The sequence below is a fragment of the Pieris brassicae genome, chromosome 11 (genome assembly GCF_905147105.1).
Source record: "Pieris brassicae chromosome 11, ilPieBrab1.1, whole genome shotgun sequence".
Taxonomy (NCBI): domain Eukaryota; kingdom Metazoa; phylum Arthropoda; class Insecta; order Lepidoptera; family Pieridae; genus Pieris; species Pieris brassicae.
The window spans coordinates 1,184,948-1,203,152 of NC_059675.1; the positions used below are offsets into that span (position 1 = coordinate 1,184,948).

Genomic DNA, 18,205 nt, shown 5'->3' on the forward strand with positions numbered 1-18,205 from the left:
CAACGAACAAGTATAACAAAGGAAAACAAATATATATATGTCATTGCCACTACGAATATCCGATTTAGTAAATGCAAGAAATTTAACCGCGATACTAAAAATTTAAATTATTTTAAAGACTTTTATATATTTTGTCAAAAATAAAATTTCTTTACATTGTCTTCTCCTAAAATTCATTTGATGGTGATTTTTATTCCAGATTTATGGGCGTGATTTTAAATTAAAGTTTTCGTCACCTCCGTTTCCGGGCAAGTAGGGCTGTCAATATTTTTATTAACACGTGTAAGGATTCTGAGAACACCAATTTGACCACAGTGGGGTGGTTTGTATACCACGTTGTTTTAATCGTAAATTATGTAAATCAAGCCTTGCGTGTACTGGTCGAGTTGCAGCTTCAGCCCGATCTGACCACAATCTTTCTGCCAATGCTGCTGCCCTGGGCCAAATTCTGGAATCTAATCCATCTTTACTCAAAGTGGACGTCCACACCGTTGCCTCACCACCTTCCAGTGATTTAATTGCTTTTCTAGTCCACGGCCTATGTTCGTAAACTCTCTGCCATGAGTTAAAATTTGAGTTTCCTGTTTCTTCATACCATTTGCTGTAGCCGTCATTCAAATCCCAAGCATCTTGATGGGATAGAATTATCCGTAGCCCACTTATATACTTCTGGGACGACGCTAAATCGTTAACTTGTAATCCAAGATTGTGAAAGTAGGGTTTTAAATCCGGTTTGATACGGTCACTCATTTTCGAGTCCCAGAACAATGTTAAGTTTGGTAATTTTTCATTCGCCGTTTCCAATCGTTGTAATGCATTAGTTGTGAAGACAAGCCAAAGATCCATAGGGTCCGTAGTATTAAACTTCTCAGCCCAACAACGTAGTGATACATCACCGTTACCCATATGAAAAACGTCATCCACACCGGTTAATTGAATAATTTCCGCATACAACTTCTCGATTATTGTATACACTAAAACGCTGCGGGGATTCAATTGTCCACATGGAGGTTCGTTACAATACTCAGTCCATGGTTTGTTGTTCAAGCAAAACACAATATTATCAGCTTTACTTCTTCCCAGCAACATCCATGCTGCACCAACATGAGCCGGCAGGTCTACCTCTAGCAGAACGCGAATGCCGCGTAATCTTGCGTACCGAATGACAGTGCGTAAATCTTCCGTGGTGTAGATGGCTCCTGGGCCATAAGCACCGTAACGCGCTAATTGTGGCAAACTATCCAACTCAATAGGAAAGGATTGAGCATCAGTAGCATGCCAATGAAATGTATTAAGTTTACAGGAAGCCATTCCATCTATTGTGAGGAGTAGATCACTAACAGGAAAGTAATTCCTAGCAGTGTCTAGCATCAGACCACGATATTTAAATCGTGGGGCATCATCAACGCTAGCAGCCTCCATCATAAAAAGTGATCCGGCGTAAGGATCAAACCAAATCAGCTGTGAAACAGTTTCAAAAGCATGACGCACTCCACTAAATGAATTAGCAGATATATCAACTCGGAGTGACCTTGTTGTGCCATTTCTTGGTCTTAGAGAAAACCGATAACTTTCGTCGGTCTCCAGTAGAAGTCTTGGATCTCCTTGCCCGCTCTCACTAATAGCTACATATACAGCAACTGTCCGCCAGTCCTCAAAAACACGTATGTCGTGTTCCATTTTTCGTAGGACGCCCTGAAATATCTGAAATGCACCCTTGACGTGCTCCCGAACGGACCTTGATGGAAAAGATAATATTTGCAGGTGAAATAAGTCTGACCGTACTGGTACGGCTGTGGTTGATAAGCTTACTTGGCCAGTAGGCTGTGGCCAAAGAGTCATAGAAGCGCAGAGCATATTACAAGTCATTAGTGACTGGAGTTTTCCGGAGAGCGTTGCTTTTGTTGGGACGCATTTATCGTTTATACAATCCCATGTCCATAGAGGTAAGGTTGCTCTAAAAATTTAATCATATTTTGTAATGCCTGCTCTTATGAGTTCTTAAAGTATTTTCTTATAATGGTCCAAATTGGGCCACATACTACTTATTTATAAAAAAAAAAACTTACGCTGAAAAGCTATCGACCAGTTGAATTGTAGTGAGTGATACAAAAGTTGTCCATAAAGATATAAATTTAATCATATCTTAACAAATTAATAAACATAATTTTAAACACTTTTTAAAATAGAGATCTGAATAGGAGATCACAGAAAACCTAAATGTGTATTTATATGTCGCAGAAGAATACACAAACATATGACATTTATGTTACTTCGTTTTCAAAAAATTTACAGATAAATAATAAAGATACATAGACACAATATTTTGCATTATTCGAAATCTAACTTTGCTTGATCTCATGTACATAGGAACAACTTAAAATATGACTTCAGAAAGTTAGATGTAATCATAAACTAAGGAACTTATTAAGATTTTACACAAGAGACAATGTTTTATTTTAGTTACACTTAACAATTCTACCGTAAAATGCATATTCTACAATTGTCCTAATATTATGCACATCCAATTGAGAAAAGAACAGAAGAGACTAGAGTGGTGTCCGCCACACAGTGACTCCTCTGAGGTCGTAAGTTCGCACCCTGGCTGTGTAGTAATTCATTTTTCCATGTGCACCGTTAATATTAGCTCGTTTAGTGAAGAAAAACATCGACAATATACCACAGACAATAGAGAATAGAAAAATTCATAACGAAAGCTGAAAGATGACCTACTTGTCTACAAAAAAAAAATCAAGCAACAAACACAGAATTGTAGTGCCACTGCATTAAAAAAAAACATGTAAAATCTCAATACTTTATTGAACTTAGATCAATAAAACTCTACATTATTGACAGCTTTCAAAGAAAGAACTCGTACATAAATAAGATAAGCGCACAATGGTACTCCTACTAAAAAAATCAAGAAACAAACACAGAATTGTAGTGCCACTGCATTAAAAAAAAAACATGTAAAATCTCAATACTTTATTGAACTTAGATCAATAAAACTCTACATTATTGACAGCTTTCAAAGAAAGAACTCGTACATAAATAAGATAAGCGCACAATGGTACTCCTACTAAAAAAATCAAGAAACAAACACAGAATTGTAGTGCCACTGCATTAAAAAAAAAAACATGTAAAATCTCAATACTTTATTGAACTTAGATCAATAAAACTCTACATTATTGACAGCTTTCAAAGAAAGAACTCGTACATAAATAAGATAAGCGCACAATGGTACTCCTACTAAAAAAATCAAGAAACAAACACAGAATTGTAGTGCCACTGCATTAAAAAAAAAACATGTAAAATCTCAATACTTTATTGAACTTAGATCAATAAAACTCTACATTATTGACAGCTTTCAAAGAAAGAACTCGTACATAAATAAGATAAGCGCACAATGGTACTCCTACTAAAAAAATCAAGAAACAAACACAGAATTGTAGTGCCACTGCATTAAAAAAAAAAACATGTAAAATCTCAATACTTTATTGAACTTAGATCAATAAAACTCTACATTATTGACAGCTTTCAAAGAAAGAACTCGTACATAAATAAGATAAGCGCACAATGGTACTCCTACTAAAAAAATCAAGAAACAAACACAGAATTGTAGTGCCACTGCATTAAAAAAAAAAACATGTAAAATCTCAATACTTTATTGAACTTAGATCAATAAAACTCTACATTATTGACAGCTTTCAAAGAAAGAACTCGTACATAAATAAGATAAGCGCACAATGGTACTCCTACTAAAAAAATCAAGAAACAAACACAGAATTGTAGTGCCACTGCATTAAAAAAAAAAACATGTAAAATCTCAATACTTTATTGAACTTAGATCAATAAAACTCTACATTATTGACAGCTTTCAAAGAAAGAACTCGTACATAAATAAGATAAGCGCACAATGGTACTCCTACTAAAAAAATCAAGAAACAAACACAGAATTGTAGTGCCACTGCATTAAAAAAAAAAACATGTAAAATCTCAATACTTTATTGAACTTAGATCAATAAAACTCTACATTATTGACAGCTTTCAAAGAAAGAACTCGTACATAAATAAGATAAGCGCACAATGGTACTCCTACTAAAAAAATCAAGAAACAAACACAGAATTGTAGTGCCACTGCATTAAAAAAAAAAACATGTAAAATCTCAATACTTTATTGAACTTAGATCAATAAAACTCTACATTATTGACAGCTTTCAAAGAAAGAACTCGTACATAAATAAGATAAGCGCACAATGGTACTCCTACTAAAAAAATCAAGAAACAAACACAGAATTGTAGTGCCACTGCATTAAAAAAAAAACATGTAAAATCTCAATACTTTATTGAACTTAGATCAATAAAACTCTACATTATTGACAGCTTTCAAAGAAAGAACTCGTACATAAATAAGATAAGCGCACAATGGTACTCCTACTAAAAAAATCAAGAAACAAACACAGAATTGTAGTGCCACTGCATTAAAAAAAAAAACATGTAAAATCTCAATACTTTATTGAACTTAGATCAATAAAACTCAACATTATTGACAGCTTTCAAAGAAAGAACTCGTACATAAATAAGATAAGCGCACAATGGTACTCCTACTAAAAAAATCAAGAAACAAACACAGAATTGTAGTGCCACTGCATTAAAAAAAAAACATGTAAAATCTCAATACTTTATTGAACTTAGATCAATAAAACTCTACATTATTGACAGCTTTCAAAGAAAGAACTCGTACATAAATAAGATAAGCGCACAATGGTACTCCTACTAAAAAAATCAAGAAACAAACACAGAATTGTAGTGCCACTGCATTAAAAAAAAAACATGTAAAATCTCAATACTTTATTGAACTTAGATCAATAAAACTCAACATTATTGACAGCTTTCAAAGAAAGAACTCGTACATAAATAAGATAAGCGCACAACGGTACTCCTACTAAAAAAATCAAGAAACAAACACAGAATTGTAGTGCCACTGCATTAAAAAAAAAACATGTAAAATCTCAATACTTTATTGAACTTAGATCAATAAAACTCAACATTATTGACAGCTTTCAAAGAAAGAACTCGTACATAAATAAGATAAGCGCACAATGGTACTCCTACTAAAAAAATCAAGAAACAAACACAGAATTGTAGTGCCACTGCATTAAAAAAAAAACATGTAAAATCTCAATACTTTATTGAACTTAGATCAATAAAACTCTACATTATTGACAGCTTTCAAAGAAAGAACTCGTACATAAATAAGATAAGCGCACAATGGTACTCCTACTAAAAAAATCAAGAAACAAACACAGAATTGTAGTGCCACTGCATTAAAAAAAAAAACATGTAAAATCTCAATACTTTATTGAACTTAGATCAATAAAACTCTACATTATTGACAGCTTTCAAAGAAAGAACTCGTACATAAATAAGATAAGCGCACAATGGTACTCCTACTAAAAAAATCAAGAAACAAACACAGAATTGTAGTGCCACTGCATTAAAAAAAAACATGTAAAATCTCAATACTTTATTGAACTTAGATCAATAAAACTCTACATTATTGACAGCTTTCAAAGAAAGAACTCGTACATAAATAAGATAAGCGCACAATGGTACTCCTACTAAAAAAATCAAGAAACAAACACAGAATTGTAGTGCCACTGCATTAAAAAAAAAACATGTAAAATCTCAATACTTTATTGAACTTAGATCAATAAAACTCTACATTATTGACAGCTTTCAAAGAAAGAACTCGTACATAAATAAGATAAGCGCACAATGGTACTCCTACTAAAAAAATCAAGAAACAAACACAGAATTGTAGTGCCACTGCATTAAAAAAAAAACATGTAAAATCTCAATACTTTATTGAACTTAGATCAATAAAACTCTACATTATTGACAGCTTTCAAAGAAAGAACTCGTACATAAATAAGATAAGCGCACAATGGTACTCCTACTAAAAAAATCAAGAAACAAACACAGAATTGTAGTGCCACTGCATTAAAAAAAAAAACATGTAAAATCTCAATACTTTATTGAACTTAGATCAATAAAACTCTACATTATTGACAGCTTTCAAAGAAAGAACTCGTACATAAATAAGATAAGCGCACAATGGTACTCCTACTAAAAACGAAGTCACTCCAAACAGCACTATAAGAAGATCCTTGATCAGATATACATTATAATATCCATAATCGTTGGGGTACAAAATACAGAGTTCCATCACAGCTGGAAATACGAAAGCAAGCATGGTGGTGCATAAATTGCCCACAAATGCCACAAACGCACCTTGTATGGGGATAAGGTAGCATATGAAAACTGAAAAAAATATTATTGATTAGAGATTATATTAGAACACGGAGTTTATCTTTTTTCACTCTTTTTTCCCCAGGGATCGAAATCCGAACACGTTGTCTAAACGCTCTTCTTTTGTTTTAAACATAATTCTGTGTATATAATACCAGTGCCGGTTTTAGCACTACGCCCTTGGCGAGATTTCAACTGCAATTTAAACCCATACGAAAAAAATGCAAAGGACGTAATGAATATATTTATTAAAGTTCTAAACTAACTAACTAAACAATTCTAGCCTAGGTTCTGAAACTCGATATTTTCAGCACTTTCATTTTCGTTAATCTTGGCAACTCTCTCAATCTCGATAGGGTTATTGAATTGCACATGGATTTTTGTCCTCTTCCCACCAGCATCTGTTAGAGATATTGGTATCTATTCATTTGAATACTTATAAGTTGCGATTTGATATGCAAAACTCTCCTTTAAACTCCCATATATTTCCTTTTATCTCCGCCTGATTATCATACCCCTAACTAACCCCCCCCCCCCTAACTATAATTTCAGTCCGTACATAAAACAGCAATATTAACTTTAGGTAGTCTTTCACCAGTCGATTCATTCAGTTATAAATTCTAAGAAATGTTGTTTAACTGATATTTTATCGATATTGATGATAAATCAACAAAAGGTATTGTTTGAAAGTTGTTCTACATGGTTGATACTCTGTGTACAATCAGCTATAATGGAATAATATTTTAATATATTTACGCGTGATATAATTACCGACTTCACACTCTCACCCATCAGCTCTTATAATGTGTGTTCTGCAGTAGTGGTTTGAAGACCCTTCATGGCTAATCGCAAGTGATTCTGCATAACTGCGGCAAATTTGGCTAGCCCACTTTCCGTATTAAATAAATATGTTTTTGGTTAGCCCTAACCTTCAAAAGACACGTGTATAAATTTGTCAACTGTCGTATCGTACTATTAGTTTGTGAGATATGTTTTGAGTGAAGGAACTTTTAAAAATAATATATACTAAAATATGAAAAAGAAATCTATAATAATTATTAACGTAATTGTTTAATTTTCCAACCGAATAAGAGTACGACTTTACGATATTTACATTATAAACGTTGATACATTATGAAAACACTTTTTAAACGGATTGAAGCTATGTATTATTATTATAAACTTATAATTATTTACATAATTTTAAAACAACTCCGGGGAAATCAATACAGATAATACAACTTTCTCTACAGCTGTGATACTTTTGACATCTAACACCTTTCGTCTTCAGTCACCGTGACCACGCTGAAACGTCAGAAAAAAATTAAAATTTAGAATTATGTAAATAATTATAAGTTTATAATAATAATACATAGCATCAATCCGTTTAAAAAGTGTTTTCTTAATGTGTAAAAGCTATGTTAACAAAAGACAATACTAACGATGATACAATTACATAGATATTAATTAGTGTTACGTAGAAACGTAACAACCATTCGTATCAGCTCGTCCATCTTTCCATCACTGAGCGGTTCATGTTTAGCTTCGGCGACACTAAAATCGTAACATAAATCACAAAAGATATATTAATAGTTCCGTTAAAACATTTATTGAATTATATGATATTAAATTTTTTTTTTGCAGTTGATCGATACTGGATTAGGGAATGCAATCCCGACTCGAGATCGTAAGCTCGAGATCCCGCGGGATTTGAAATATCAATCCGGCGGGATCCCGAAATTTTCGGGATCTCGTATAGTTTAAAAAAATAATTCACGTGACTGAATACGATGTAAACTGTATGTTTGTGATAGTGAGGTTAATTAAAATAAAATATTATTTGAAAGAAAACAAAAGCCTTTATCCTTTAATATTACGAACAAAACAACTAACAATTTTAATTACATGAACATAATCAAAACAAAAGTAGGTATAGCTCAAGGAGATTAAAATTGGTGATTTTGAAAGTAACTTCCAAAAAAAGAGTATCTTCTAAAGTGTCTCAAGAGTGCTATCTGCTAACCGGCATCTAATGTCCATTGCAATGTACCCTATGTATTGTCCCGAGCGGATGTGTGTAGAATCGCTGACCATTGCAGCCCAATCCCGTCAATCTCGAACGGGATCTCGTCATATTATGCTTCGGGATTGATCCCGAAAAATTACACGGGATCTCGATCCCGCGAGATCGGGATTGCATTCCCTATACTGGATATACTCACCACTATTATTGCAATAATATCTTTCAATTGTTGGTGTAGTTGTTGTTCACGTAATGATTTTCTATATTTTCGTTTCCCTCAGCATTAGATTGTGATTGACGTTTATTTATTTTAACATCATGCTGAAGTTGTTCTTGCTCTGGCGTTTAGCATTTGAATATGTTGGTGATGTTCGTGTTGATTGTATATTTCATGTGTTACATCTGCAACGACTTCCATTTCAATAGCGTTAAAATTCTTAATAGAGAGAGATTTTTAGAACAATCACTATCAAAGTCAAAGGTATATATAAATTCAAGATATAGACGCTGCGTAAACTTGTTGTAAACTTACTTTTCTTTAGGAGATTCTGTAATGTTCCGATGATTATGCTCTAGTTCATTCATCATATTTTTTATAATCACTTTAAAAAACCGAGGTGATATACCTCAAATTATCACCGTTTTTATTTAACAGTAAATGTCGAACGCACACTAAACACCGAGTAGATAGAGGGGAAAGCGTCTGAAGTGAGAGAGGGGGACCCTGCCACATGCGTGAGAGAAAGGGGAGCTAGACATACTGGTGCCGTAACGCGTTACGTAACGTAGCGGCCTACCCTCCCTAAGAAGTTATCACTTCAAAAATACTAAAACTAACTAATCGTCAGGATCGACCTTAGGGTTCAGAGTCGCATGCTTAATCCAACTTTGCGCCTTTAGACATACTTAATTCAATAAAAAAAACAGATAAATTGAGCTACACACATGAAGTCATAACAAACACGGGTCTGGATGTAGCCTCGATCCATTTCAACATCTCATCGGATGGTGGGTCTTGCGGGTGCCAATTTTTGACCACATCTACAATCATGGATATTGCCGGGTAGCATTGTATGGGGTAGGCGAAGGCTATAGCTATAAGGTATAAGCCAATCGATGCCATTGCTAAACTGAAAATTTAAATTAAGAGAAGTAGACTGAGGCTGCGTAGGTGGGATGGGGTTGTCAAGGACCTTGAAACAATAGGTGTCCGAAGTTAGACGCAAGAAGCAATAAATCAGTGTTTCCTAAGCTTTTCTGCCATGCCCCTTCTTAGGCTTTCTAATGACCCACCAAGTATGTAGCATAGAAGTACAATTTTTAAATATAAAAAAAAAATTGTTCACTTAAGAAAAAAATCGCTTGGATATTTGTAACTAAACACAGTAAGTAAATTTTCAGAACATAACGAAAAACTAAAATTATAAATTCCAAATAGAAAATAAATATAGATTTTTCCATTTTTATTATTTCAATTTAGTGAGATCCTTTCGCTTTATTTATTCATTAATTTCGTAATAATACAGCTAATACAAATAATATGTATTAAAAATTATACTACTTTACGGTAGACTTATACCAAGTTAAGATTTTGCTTAAATGAACTCAAAACGTCGTGTTATTTAAATAATTAATTCTCGTTTTTCTGTATGTGCGGGCTCGTATGTGTTTGTATACTATCGTACTAAAGATAATATCAATTACATACTAATCATCGAAAGGCAAAGATCTTAGGACATTTTCCTCCATCGTGCCAAAGGACCAATAACCAAGCACACCGAACACAGTTGTAAAAACGGTTGGAATAAACATGCCCACAGTGAGCATTCCGCACGGCTTCGTCAATACTTTTGGATCCTTTAAAGCCTTGTCTATGGATAGTATCTAAAAGAAAAATTTATAATTTCCACTCAAGATTATTGTTAACTTGTGTACGACGAAAGAGTTTCTCTCGATTCAAAACAAAGACTTAATTTGATTTCATTTGAATAGATATTAAGTTGTCTCTTTGGATGAATTCTAATAAAGCTCAAATTCCCTACGTAAGTCATACTTAGCACTAACTGTGTTTCTAAGTCTTACCCTCAATATGTGCGCAATATTCTATGTATATGTCGCAGCCAACAAGCTCAATTAACCGTTCAATTACCAGCCTGGCCTTTTAACTAAACGGCGCCGTTTAACTGACGGCCTGAACGATATTAAGCCGTAGCGTTTGTTACAACATTTGATAAACTGGCTGGCTGATGCTTAGACCATTCGTACAATAGAGTCATTATTTGGCAGAAATAAAGAAGATTAAACATATGACATAAAAAATTCTATTAAAATCAAATTGTTTAAGTAAAATTCACAGTATTATTGTCACTACACTCTTTTGTATTTTTTGTTTTTCATGAAACTTTGGACAACACCATCAAAGTTGTGGTTTACCAACGCCATATCGACAGTTTGAAGAGTTTCGTTTCGAGTTTAAGAGTAGCTGAAAGTGGAATTAAATTTAAATTAACAGTAAACAGTCTAAGCAAGTAATAAAATGTCATTTGGCTAGCTGTTTGATCAACTGGCTGAACATCTTTCAGGCCGCTAGTTAAACGACGCCGTTTAGTCAAACGGCTAGGCTGTTAATTGAACGGCTAATTAAGCTTCCCTTTAGGTCGGAGGAACTGCATTTAGTATAGAAAGTATAGTACACATTATAAAACAGAAGAATTTGTTCGATTAAACGCACTAAAGAAAAAAAAGGTTCTAAATTTAAAGTTTTTTTTTCACTTACGACAGCAACCGCGCTCAAGTTAAACAAGATAGTTCCAATGACGAAGAATAAAGCTAATGCATCCGTACACGCGTATACAATTACTCCATGAGGTGCTAAGAAAATGTGGTATATTATCAGTATAAGACCCGCCATGTTCAAGTAATTACCTGAAAAGAATTTTCAAAAAGAAATGCGAGACTTTAAAGGGAGAAAATTTGCAAGATAACTTAAATATCAATACATAATAAAAATAAATAGAGATATATTTATAACGAATAAACTTTAAAAACTACTAGATCGATTTTTGGTCTCTTCTCATTTTGACAGAGGTGAATGATAATATTGCAGTGAACATTGATGATTCTGAAGCATTCCGATTTTAAAAGAGCAATGTCACAGGGCCAGGACTAGAGCGTGCCCTCTTAATCTTAAAGTGGCTCGCATGAAGGCTGTGGATCAAGGAACTTTTCTTTCTATGTAATTTTGCATAGTCGTAGGACGAAAAACATTATACGGTAACCGGAATACCTTAGACGTAAAAATCCGCGGGTATCTGGCTTAGAAGGCTGATCTCCTACGTGTCTATTAACAAAAAAAATTTATTATATAATTTTTTTAAACTGTAAACTGTAAATCACTTGAATTTTTTTTGTTTAACATACGGCTCACCAGATGTTAAGTAATACCACAGCCTATGGACGCTCAACGTTGCTAGAAAGCTCTCAAGAGCATTGCCAGCCTCTGAAACAATTCTTATCATAGACAAACGACTTACCAAGCATTGATATATAGCTGACAATTGACAATGTCTTCATAAAATATTGTAGGAATAGATATGGAATCAACAGAGACAATATCGCCGGTTTTGAAGTTTTCCAATCCATAATCTAAAATGAACAATACCGTCAGTTTTCATTAATTGAATGCAGCGCTGGCATTAATCCGTAAATGTTTTAAATGTGTAAAACAATACTAACATCCCTTAAACTATCGGTTGTAAATATGACGAAAACCGTGCAAATCCCTAATTGACTTAAAAGCATAAATATTGATATTATCATTCTGAAAACAAAAAAATATGGCGATAATTTATAATCATTCAATTAATCTCTGCAAAAAATATACATTTTATTCACATTCTATTTTAAATTATGTCTGCAAAATACTTTTTGATCATTTAGATCGCTTAAAAAGAATAGACTGTAATAAGAGAGGCGCTGGACTGAAACCGGTAGAAACAGTTTGTCCACCCCAGATGTTTCCTTACTGAGCATCACGCTCAGACATGAGCTACTTAAAGAGAGATATACATTCATTATATTCAAATATCCTTGCTTATAGATATATTAGGTCCTTACATATGAAATTGGCGTATTTCGTACTGGCCACTTTAATCACGATGTTCTCCTCTTTGGTAAGGAATTCCACATTCAAATTTGTACAGATATTTACTCATGTATTTGTGCTTCGATGACCGTCATTTATTTGTTTTTTCTTCTGTTTTTTTCTGTTTGCGTCACTCATTTTACAAAATGGAAAACTTAAAGTATCGCATTATTTACGAGTACGAGTTCCGCCGTGGCACTAGTGCTGCGGAAACTACTCGAAGGGTGAATGATGTGTATGGCAGTCATGCTGCAAAAGAAAACACAGTTCGTTTTTGGTTCCAACGTTTTCGTTTTGGAAATTTCGACCTGCAGAAAAAGCCCCGTGGACGGCCTAAGACCCAAGTTGATAATGAAGTATTGAAGGCTATTGTGGAAGCGGATACATCGCATACCATGTCCGAGTTAGCTGCAGGCTGCGGTGTTAGTGATAAAACTGTTTTAATTCACTTGAAGCAAATTGGGAAGATTAAAAAGCTTGAAAGGGGTACCTCACGAATTGACTGAAGCAACCCGGCAAACGCGCGTCGACTGCTAGGTTACATTACTGAACCGGTACAATAATGAAGGTATTTTAAACCGAATCATTACCTGTGATGAAAAATGGATTCTTTACGATAATCGGAAGCGCTCAGTGCAAGGCTTGGATCCTGGCCAGCCAGCCAAATCCTGCCCCAAGCGAAAATTAACCCCAAAAAAGTTACTTGTAAGCGTTTGGTGGACTAGTGCCGCACGCCACTGCTACTTCACGACAACGCTAGACCACACACTGCACAATAGACGGCTACCAAATTAGAAGAGCTTCAATTGGAATGACTACGACATCCTCCGTACTCCCCGGACCTTGCTCCAACAGATTACCATTTTTTTCGAAATTTGGACAACTTCTTGCAAGGGAAAAACTTGCAAAACTCTGATGGGGCAGTCCAAATCGCCTTCACAGATTTTATTGATTCCCGTCCGACTGGTTTTTTTTTGTAAAGGGATCAATGAACTACCTAACTAGATGGCAAAAGTGCATAGAAAACAATGGTTCATACTTTGATTAATTAAATATATTATATTTAAAAATATTCGACTTTTTATTCCTCCCATACAAAACTCCAATTTCATATGTAAGGACCTAATATATAGTTGACGGTATACATAGGTAATGGCAAAAAATACGTTATACATCACTTACGGGCCCTTTTCTCCGATCCTGTGCAAAATGGTTGGTCCATGTAAAAGCGCTATGCGAAAACCATACCTGTATGATATGTATGGAATCTTCAGTTGTCGACTGATTTCATTGAGACACCATAGCTGAAATAGACCATAAACAATTTAGCAAAGTATGACATTCCATGTAAATCCTGTAATTTTTCGGTGTCAACGAAACATTCATAATGTGTCAGAAAAAAATATAAAATTTAATTTTATAAAACTACCATTAAAATGAGTATTCGAACACAGTAACCCAGGCTGCTCGTAACTGCGTCTTGGCACATATCTGCTTGCCTAAAGAATTGATTAAGAAATTAACTTTTACTCCCGTATGTCAAAATCCTGGCGAAGATCTGCAAGAGTGAGGTAAGTCCTTAATATGAGTAAATCTTGCCAGAGGATCTTACCAAAGTCAAATGCATGTGTATAATCAGAAGGCCCAACGCCGTTGTCATTATGGGTCCAAGTATGATACCGGCTTGACTAACAGCTAAAGGCAGACCCAGCACACCAGCACCCCATAGTGTTCGCATGAGATTGAAGTAAGCCATCCACGGTCTTGAAAACAAATCACATTTTCATTTACGAGTGTAGATTTTTTGAAGTGAAACTTCTATATCGGCGTTGTTAAAAAAAATTACAGGTCACATTATTTCGTTACGCGTCACATTTTTCCGTTACGTGCCATCTTTTTCTTGTCCCTACCACAGTTGATTCGAAGCAGATTAATAACAAAAATATATAATAACGTTAACAATGTCAGTAACAATTCTATTACATTCAATGAAGTTCTGTAATAATCTTAGTAGTAATAAGGTAAAATGAAATTCATGACTATGATACTAAAATTCTTAACTGTCTAGACTGTTAAACATTATTTAACCAATTTCTGTAATTGCATATAGTAGATCATTCTTCGAAAAAGAAGTCATAAAAAATAGTTTCACTTCTAACGTGTGTACACTGTACACTAGTACACGCACACATTTTTTTATTTGTTAATTTCTAACATTACAGCAACTTTGCCGTGCTTAGATTTTCAGTTTAGTTTTTTTCCCCGACGCAAATGTGCAGCGCCCTGCAAAAATTCTGGAAAAGTTCGTTAATTAATACTTGTAGCTTCTGCGATCTGCGAAGCCTTTATTTGCTTAGTTTTCCTGGAAGAAGCATGGAACATTAAAGTGTTCATCCGCATCACTTCATCTACATCACTTTAGAGAAACAGCTACTCAAGGTATTTCCTAAAGACGCCTTCAAGAAAAGAGAGTAATTTCTTAAAGGTTGGCAACGCACGCCAAGGCGATGCTGCTGATTTATACGGGGTTAGTCAGCAGTGAATCACAAATATATGCCGAAGAGTAGCAGAAGCCCTAGCTAGGAGAAATAAAAAAAATATAAAAATGCCTGCAACAATCCGTGAACAGGAAGAAGTATCAGCAGGGTTCAGATCCACAAGTGGATTTAGAGGCGTGATAGGGGCTATCGAATACCCACATGTTAGAATGGAAAGAATTGGTGGTGAAAGTGGGCAATTCTACATAAACAGGAAAGGATTTGTATGTGTGTGTGATGCGACACTGCGTATTCTGGGTACACCAATTTTAAATCCAAGTTTATCACAGGAGGAGGCATACAATCATTCCCATATATATATGATAGAATATATATAATAGAACGGCAATCCTCCACAATATTGTTATTGATTTTTTACGAAGACGGGTCGACTGCAATGTTTCTAGATTTTTCCACTACTTAGAGAACTTTTCAGCAGGCTGTAATATGATTTCTGACCGTTTCAGGAGAGGGTCAATCACATATTAGAAAATTGTAATTTCCATAATGTTAGCCTAGTTTTCAGGAAGCTGAAACATTTTTCAGTCAGTTTCAGAACTGTTTTCAGGCGTTTTCAGGCCTAGGTATACCCCTTTGATGAAGGAATATTCTAGACCAAACTTTCTAGGTGTGAGACAAGGACGAAATGATACGAGAGAGAGAGAGAGAGAAGATCAGAACTTACTAGACTGAGCACTCTAGAACGCCGTAGGACAAGGACGGAGCAACGTGCGAAAGAGACAAAGAGTGCGGACGTTCTAGAATTGTGCAATCGCTACTCAGTAGCAAGCCCGCCTAGAGAGTTCTCGAATATTGATTAGAATTATTCCCAGGGATATATAAGCGAGCCGAAACGCGACTAGTCGCCTTTAGTTTTGAATGCGATAACAAGAGCGAAACACCGAAGCGATAAAGTGCGAATAAAGTGAATACAAGTGATAAAGTACTGTGTGAAGTGTGCATAAGTGAAGTAATAAGTGATTGTTTTTGTGTGTGTAATTAGTGCATCTCTGCGTATATTTTGTGCCCATTGATTACCAAGAAATAAACCCTTGAATAAATCTACGGCATTTTCTATCCGATCCCCTAGCTGGTAACAATATGAAAGAAGACCTGGATTATACATATGATGACACAGAGAATGCTCCAGAAGAATCAAGGCCAACCCAGACGCCCCCAGACAATCAGGCTGGACAAGCTGCTGCTTTTATGGAAACATATTTTTAAGGCTGTTTTATTTACATAGGTGCAGATAGTTATATTTCATTTAAAACAGGGATTTTATTTTTTTATAAGAATTTAATTATTATTTTAATTGCTGCTCTAATAATATAAGCCTTAGTAGATGCTCCTGTCTAGCCTAGTTTTGACAATGCGGTGTTTATTCGCTACTGTTGTTTAAGCTCCACTAATGTCCGTTGCCTTACGTTGAGCTCATTGAACCTAAAAGCATATTTTTTAAATATAACCAGGTTATTACCTTTATAATATAAAGTTAATATTAATAATTACTTACAAAGCTTTCAAACACCGTCTGCCAAGCATGAAATTTCCGTTTATTTCTATTTGTGTCTGTACATTTGTTTTTGATTACATCGACGTTGTCCGCCAATACCTGCCTCAACAGCTTATGTAGCACAACAATTATTACAGTAAAGTAAGTAGGGTACATAGGTGGGTGGTAAAGAGATAAGACAGCACAAAATACATGTATAGTAATATGCACATTGGACAACACCAATAACAAGTATACATTACTTGACCTACCTTTTTACTTTAGTTTCTGTGCTCATTTAATAATTTGATGTTTCGACAACACAAAAAACACGAAATCAATCAAACAAACACGGCGGGTTGCCAGGTTAACAAAAAATAAGAATCGTTTAGTTATTTGACACATACACATCGATTATTGGTCAGAGGTGTATTTATTCCCAGTACAAGCTCTATTCACTGGATAACTATCACCTTGTTACAACGCATGAATACTGATTTTTTATTAGTAAGACTGCTAATATGTAACTACTAAACGAATACATCAACCAATAGCGTGTATTTTTTTCGATCTCCCTTTCTCACTCTCCCTTTTCTTCGACAAAAATGCTGCACATCTTCGTGACGTTTTATTAAAAATGTTAACTTCATGCGCCTAAAGAAGTTTTACTTCAAAAAGTCAATTAACTTATTCAATAGATAAAAATAGTCATAGGTCCGTTTAAATACAACTTGGATATAATTATCTTGTAAATTGAGGTTGTTAATCTTGTTTGGTATTATTATATATAATATATTTTATATTTCATTTACGAATATCACCTCTGTGCTGTTCTTGTGTATTTCGGTGCTGGGTTCGATTTCTGGCAAAACAATGGTTTAATGATTGCAAAAAATACCTTAAAAATTATGAATTGACGCAGTATCTACCCCACCGCAGAGAAAATTCTGCGTCTCAGTAACTATCATTTATCAACAGTGCTATTGTACAACTTGTAACGAGCAGCCGGCCTAAGTCGGGAATAAAATACGTACTTAATAGGGGCTTTGGGTTCTCTATGGTCCCTTGGATCAAAATCATCGTCAGGTGGCTTTTCTTCTGGTAGTTGAGTAACTCTAAAATCTATCAATGACTGACGATCGAAAGGCCGAACAGAAAGTTTACTTACGGCCTCGAATGCGGCCCTGGAATATAAAATGTTAAAAATATAATAATTTGAGAAGGTTTACGAGGTATTACAAAGGTTATTAAGAAGATAAAATTAATTATCCAATATGCAATCTTACATTTTGTAAATAAGTATGAATAATTTATGACATTTATTTTGACTTACGGAACAAACTACATAATATTGTCTTCAATGACTTTGATTGTTTTGTAAACAATTAGTTTGAACCTATCTAAAATTTTCGCTAAGATTGACTATCTATGGCTTGGATTGTAAGTTGTAACAATAATGAACTCTTAAGCTAAAACATTTAAACTTAAGGCAGATTGCTAAATGTCCACAAGAAACTTAACAAAAACAGAAAATAACGTCCTACCTTTGTCAATTTACAGATTGTTTTGAAGATTTTATTCATTTATCGACCAAACTGTCCTAATGACAATAAGTCATCTCCATGAACTATCCTCTGAATTGCCACTGACAGTAGACATTGATAATTGACAAAAGTCAACGAAATAGTTGCCGC

General features: G+C 34.5%; 2 protein-coding genes across 7 annotated transcripts; both read right to left on the reverse strand.

The window, feature by feature from the left end:
- Positions 1-107: 107 nt before the first annotated feature.
- Positions 108-2,214, reverse strand: LOC123716594 (probable beta-hexosaminidase fdl). The gene is made up of 2 exons (XM_045672416.1): positions 2,070-2,214; positions 108-1,957 (listed from the first exon to the last, which is right to left on the reverse strand). The coding sequence occupies exons 1-2, from the start codon at positions 2,141-2,143 to the stop codon at positions 274-276; spliced, it is 1,758 nt and encodes a 585-aa protein (XP_045528372.1). The 5' UTR covers positions 2,144-2,214; the 3' UTR covers positions 108-273.
- A 3,703-nt stretch (positions 2,215-5,917) lies between these two features.
- On the reverse strand, positions 5,918-18,105 carry LOC123716595 (proton-coupled amino acid transporter-like protein CG1139). Of its 6 annotated transcripts, none has more exons than XR_006754581.1 (10): positions 18,056-18,105; positions 17,546-17,695; positions 14,092-14,242; positions 13,662-13,783; positions 12,071-12,155; positions 11,869-11,980; positions 11,112-11,260; positions 10,044-10,219; positions 8,535-9,465; positions 7,711-7,866 (listed from the first exon to the last, which is right to left on the reverse strand). XR_006754581.1 is itself a non-coding variant. In XM_045672418.1 (9 exons), coding segments are annotated over exons 1-9 (1,086 nt in total). In that variant the 5' UTR covers positions 17,800-17,843; the 3' UTR covers positions 5,918-6,185. The 6 variants fall into 6 exon arrangements, 3 of the variants coding, with proteins under 3 accessions (XP_045528374.1, XP_045528373.1, XP_045528375.1); XR_006754580.1 differs by lacking the exon at positions 18,056-18,105 and adding an exon at positions 17,798-17,843 and having other exon boundaries at positions 11,112-11,206; XR_006754579.1 differs by lacking the exon at positions 18,056-18,105 and adding an exon at positions 17,798-17,843.
- Between the last annotated feature and the right edge of the window lie 100 nt (positions 18,106-18,205).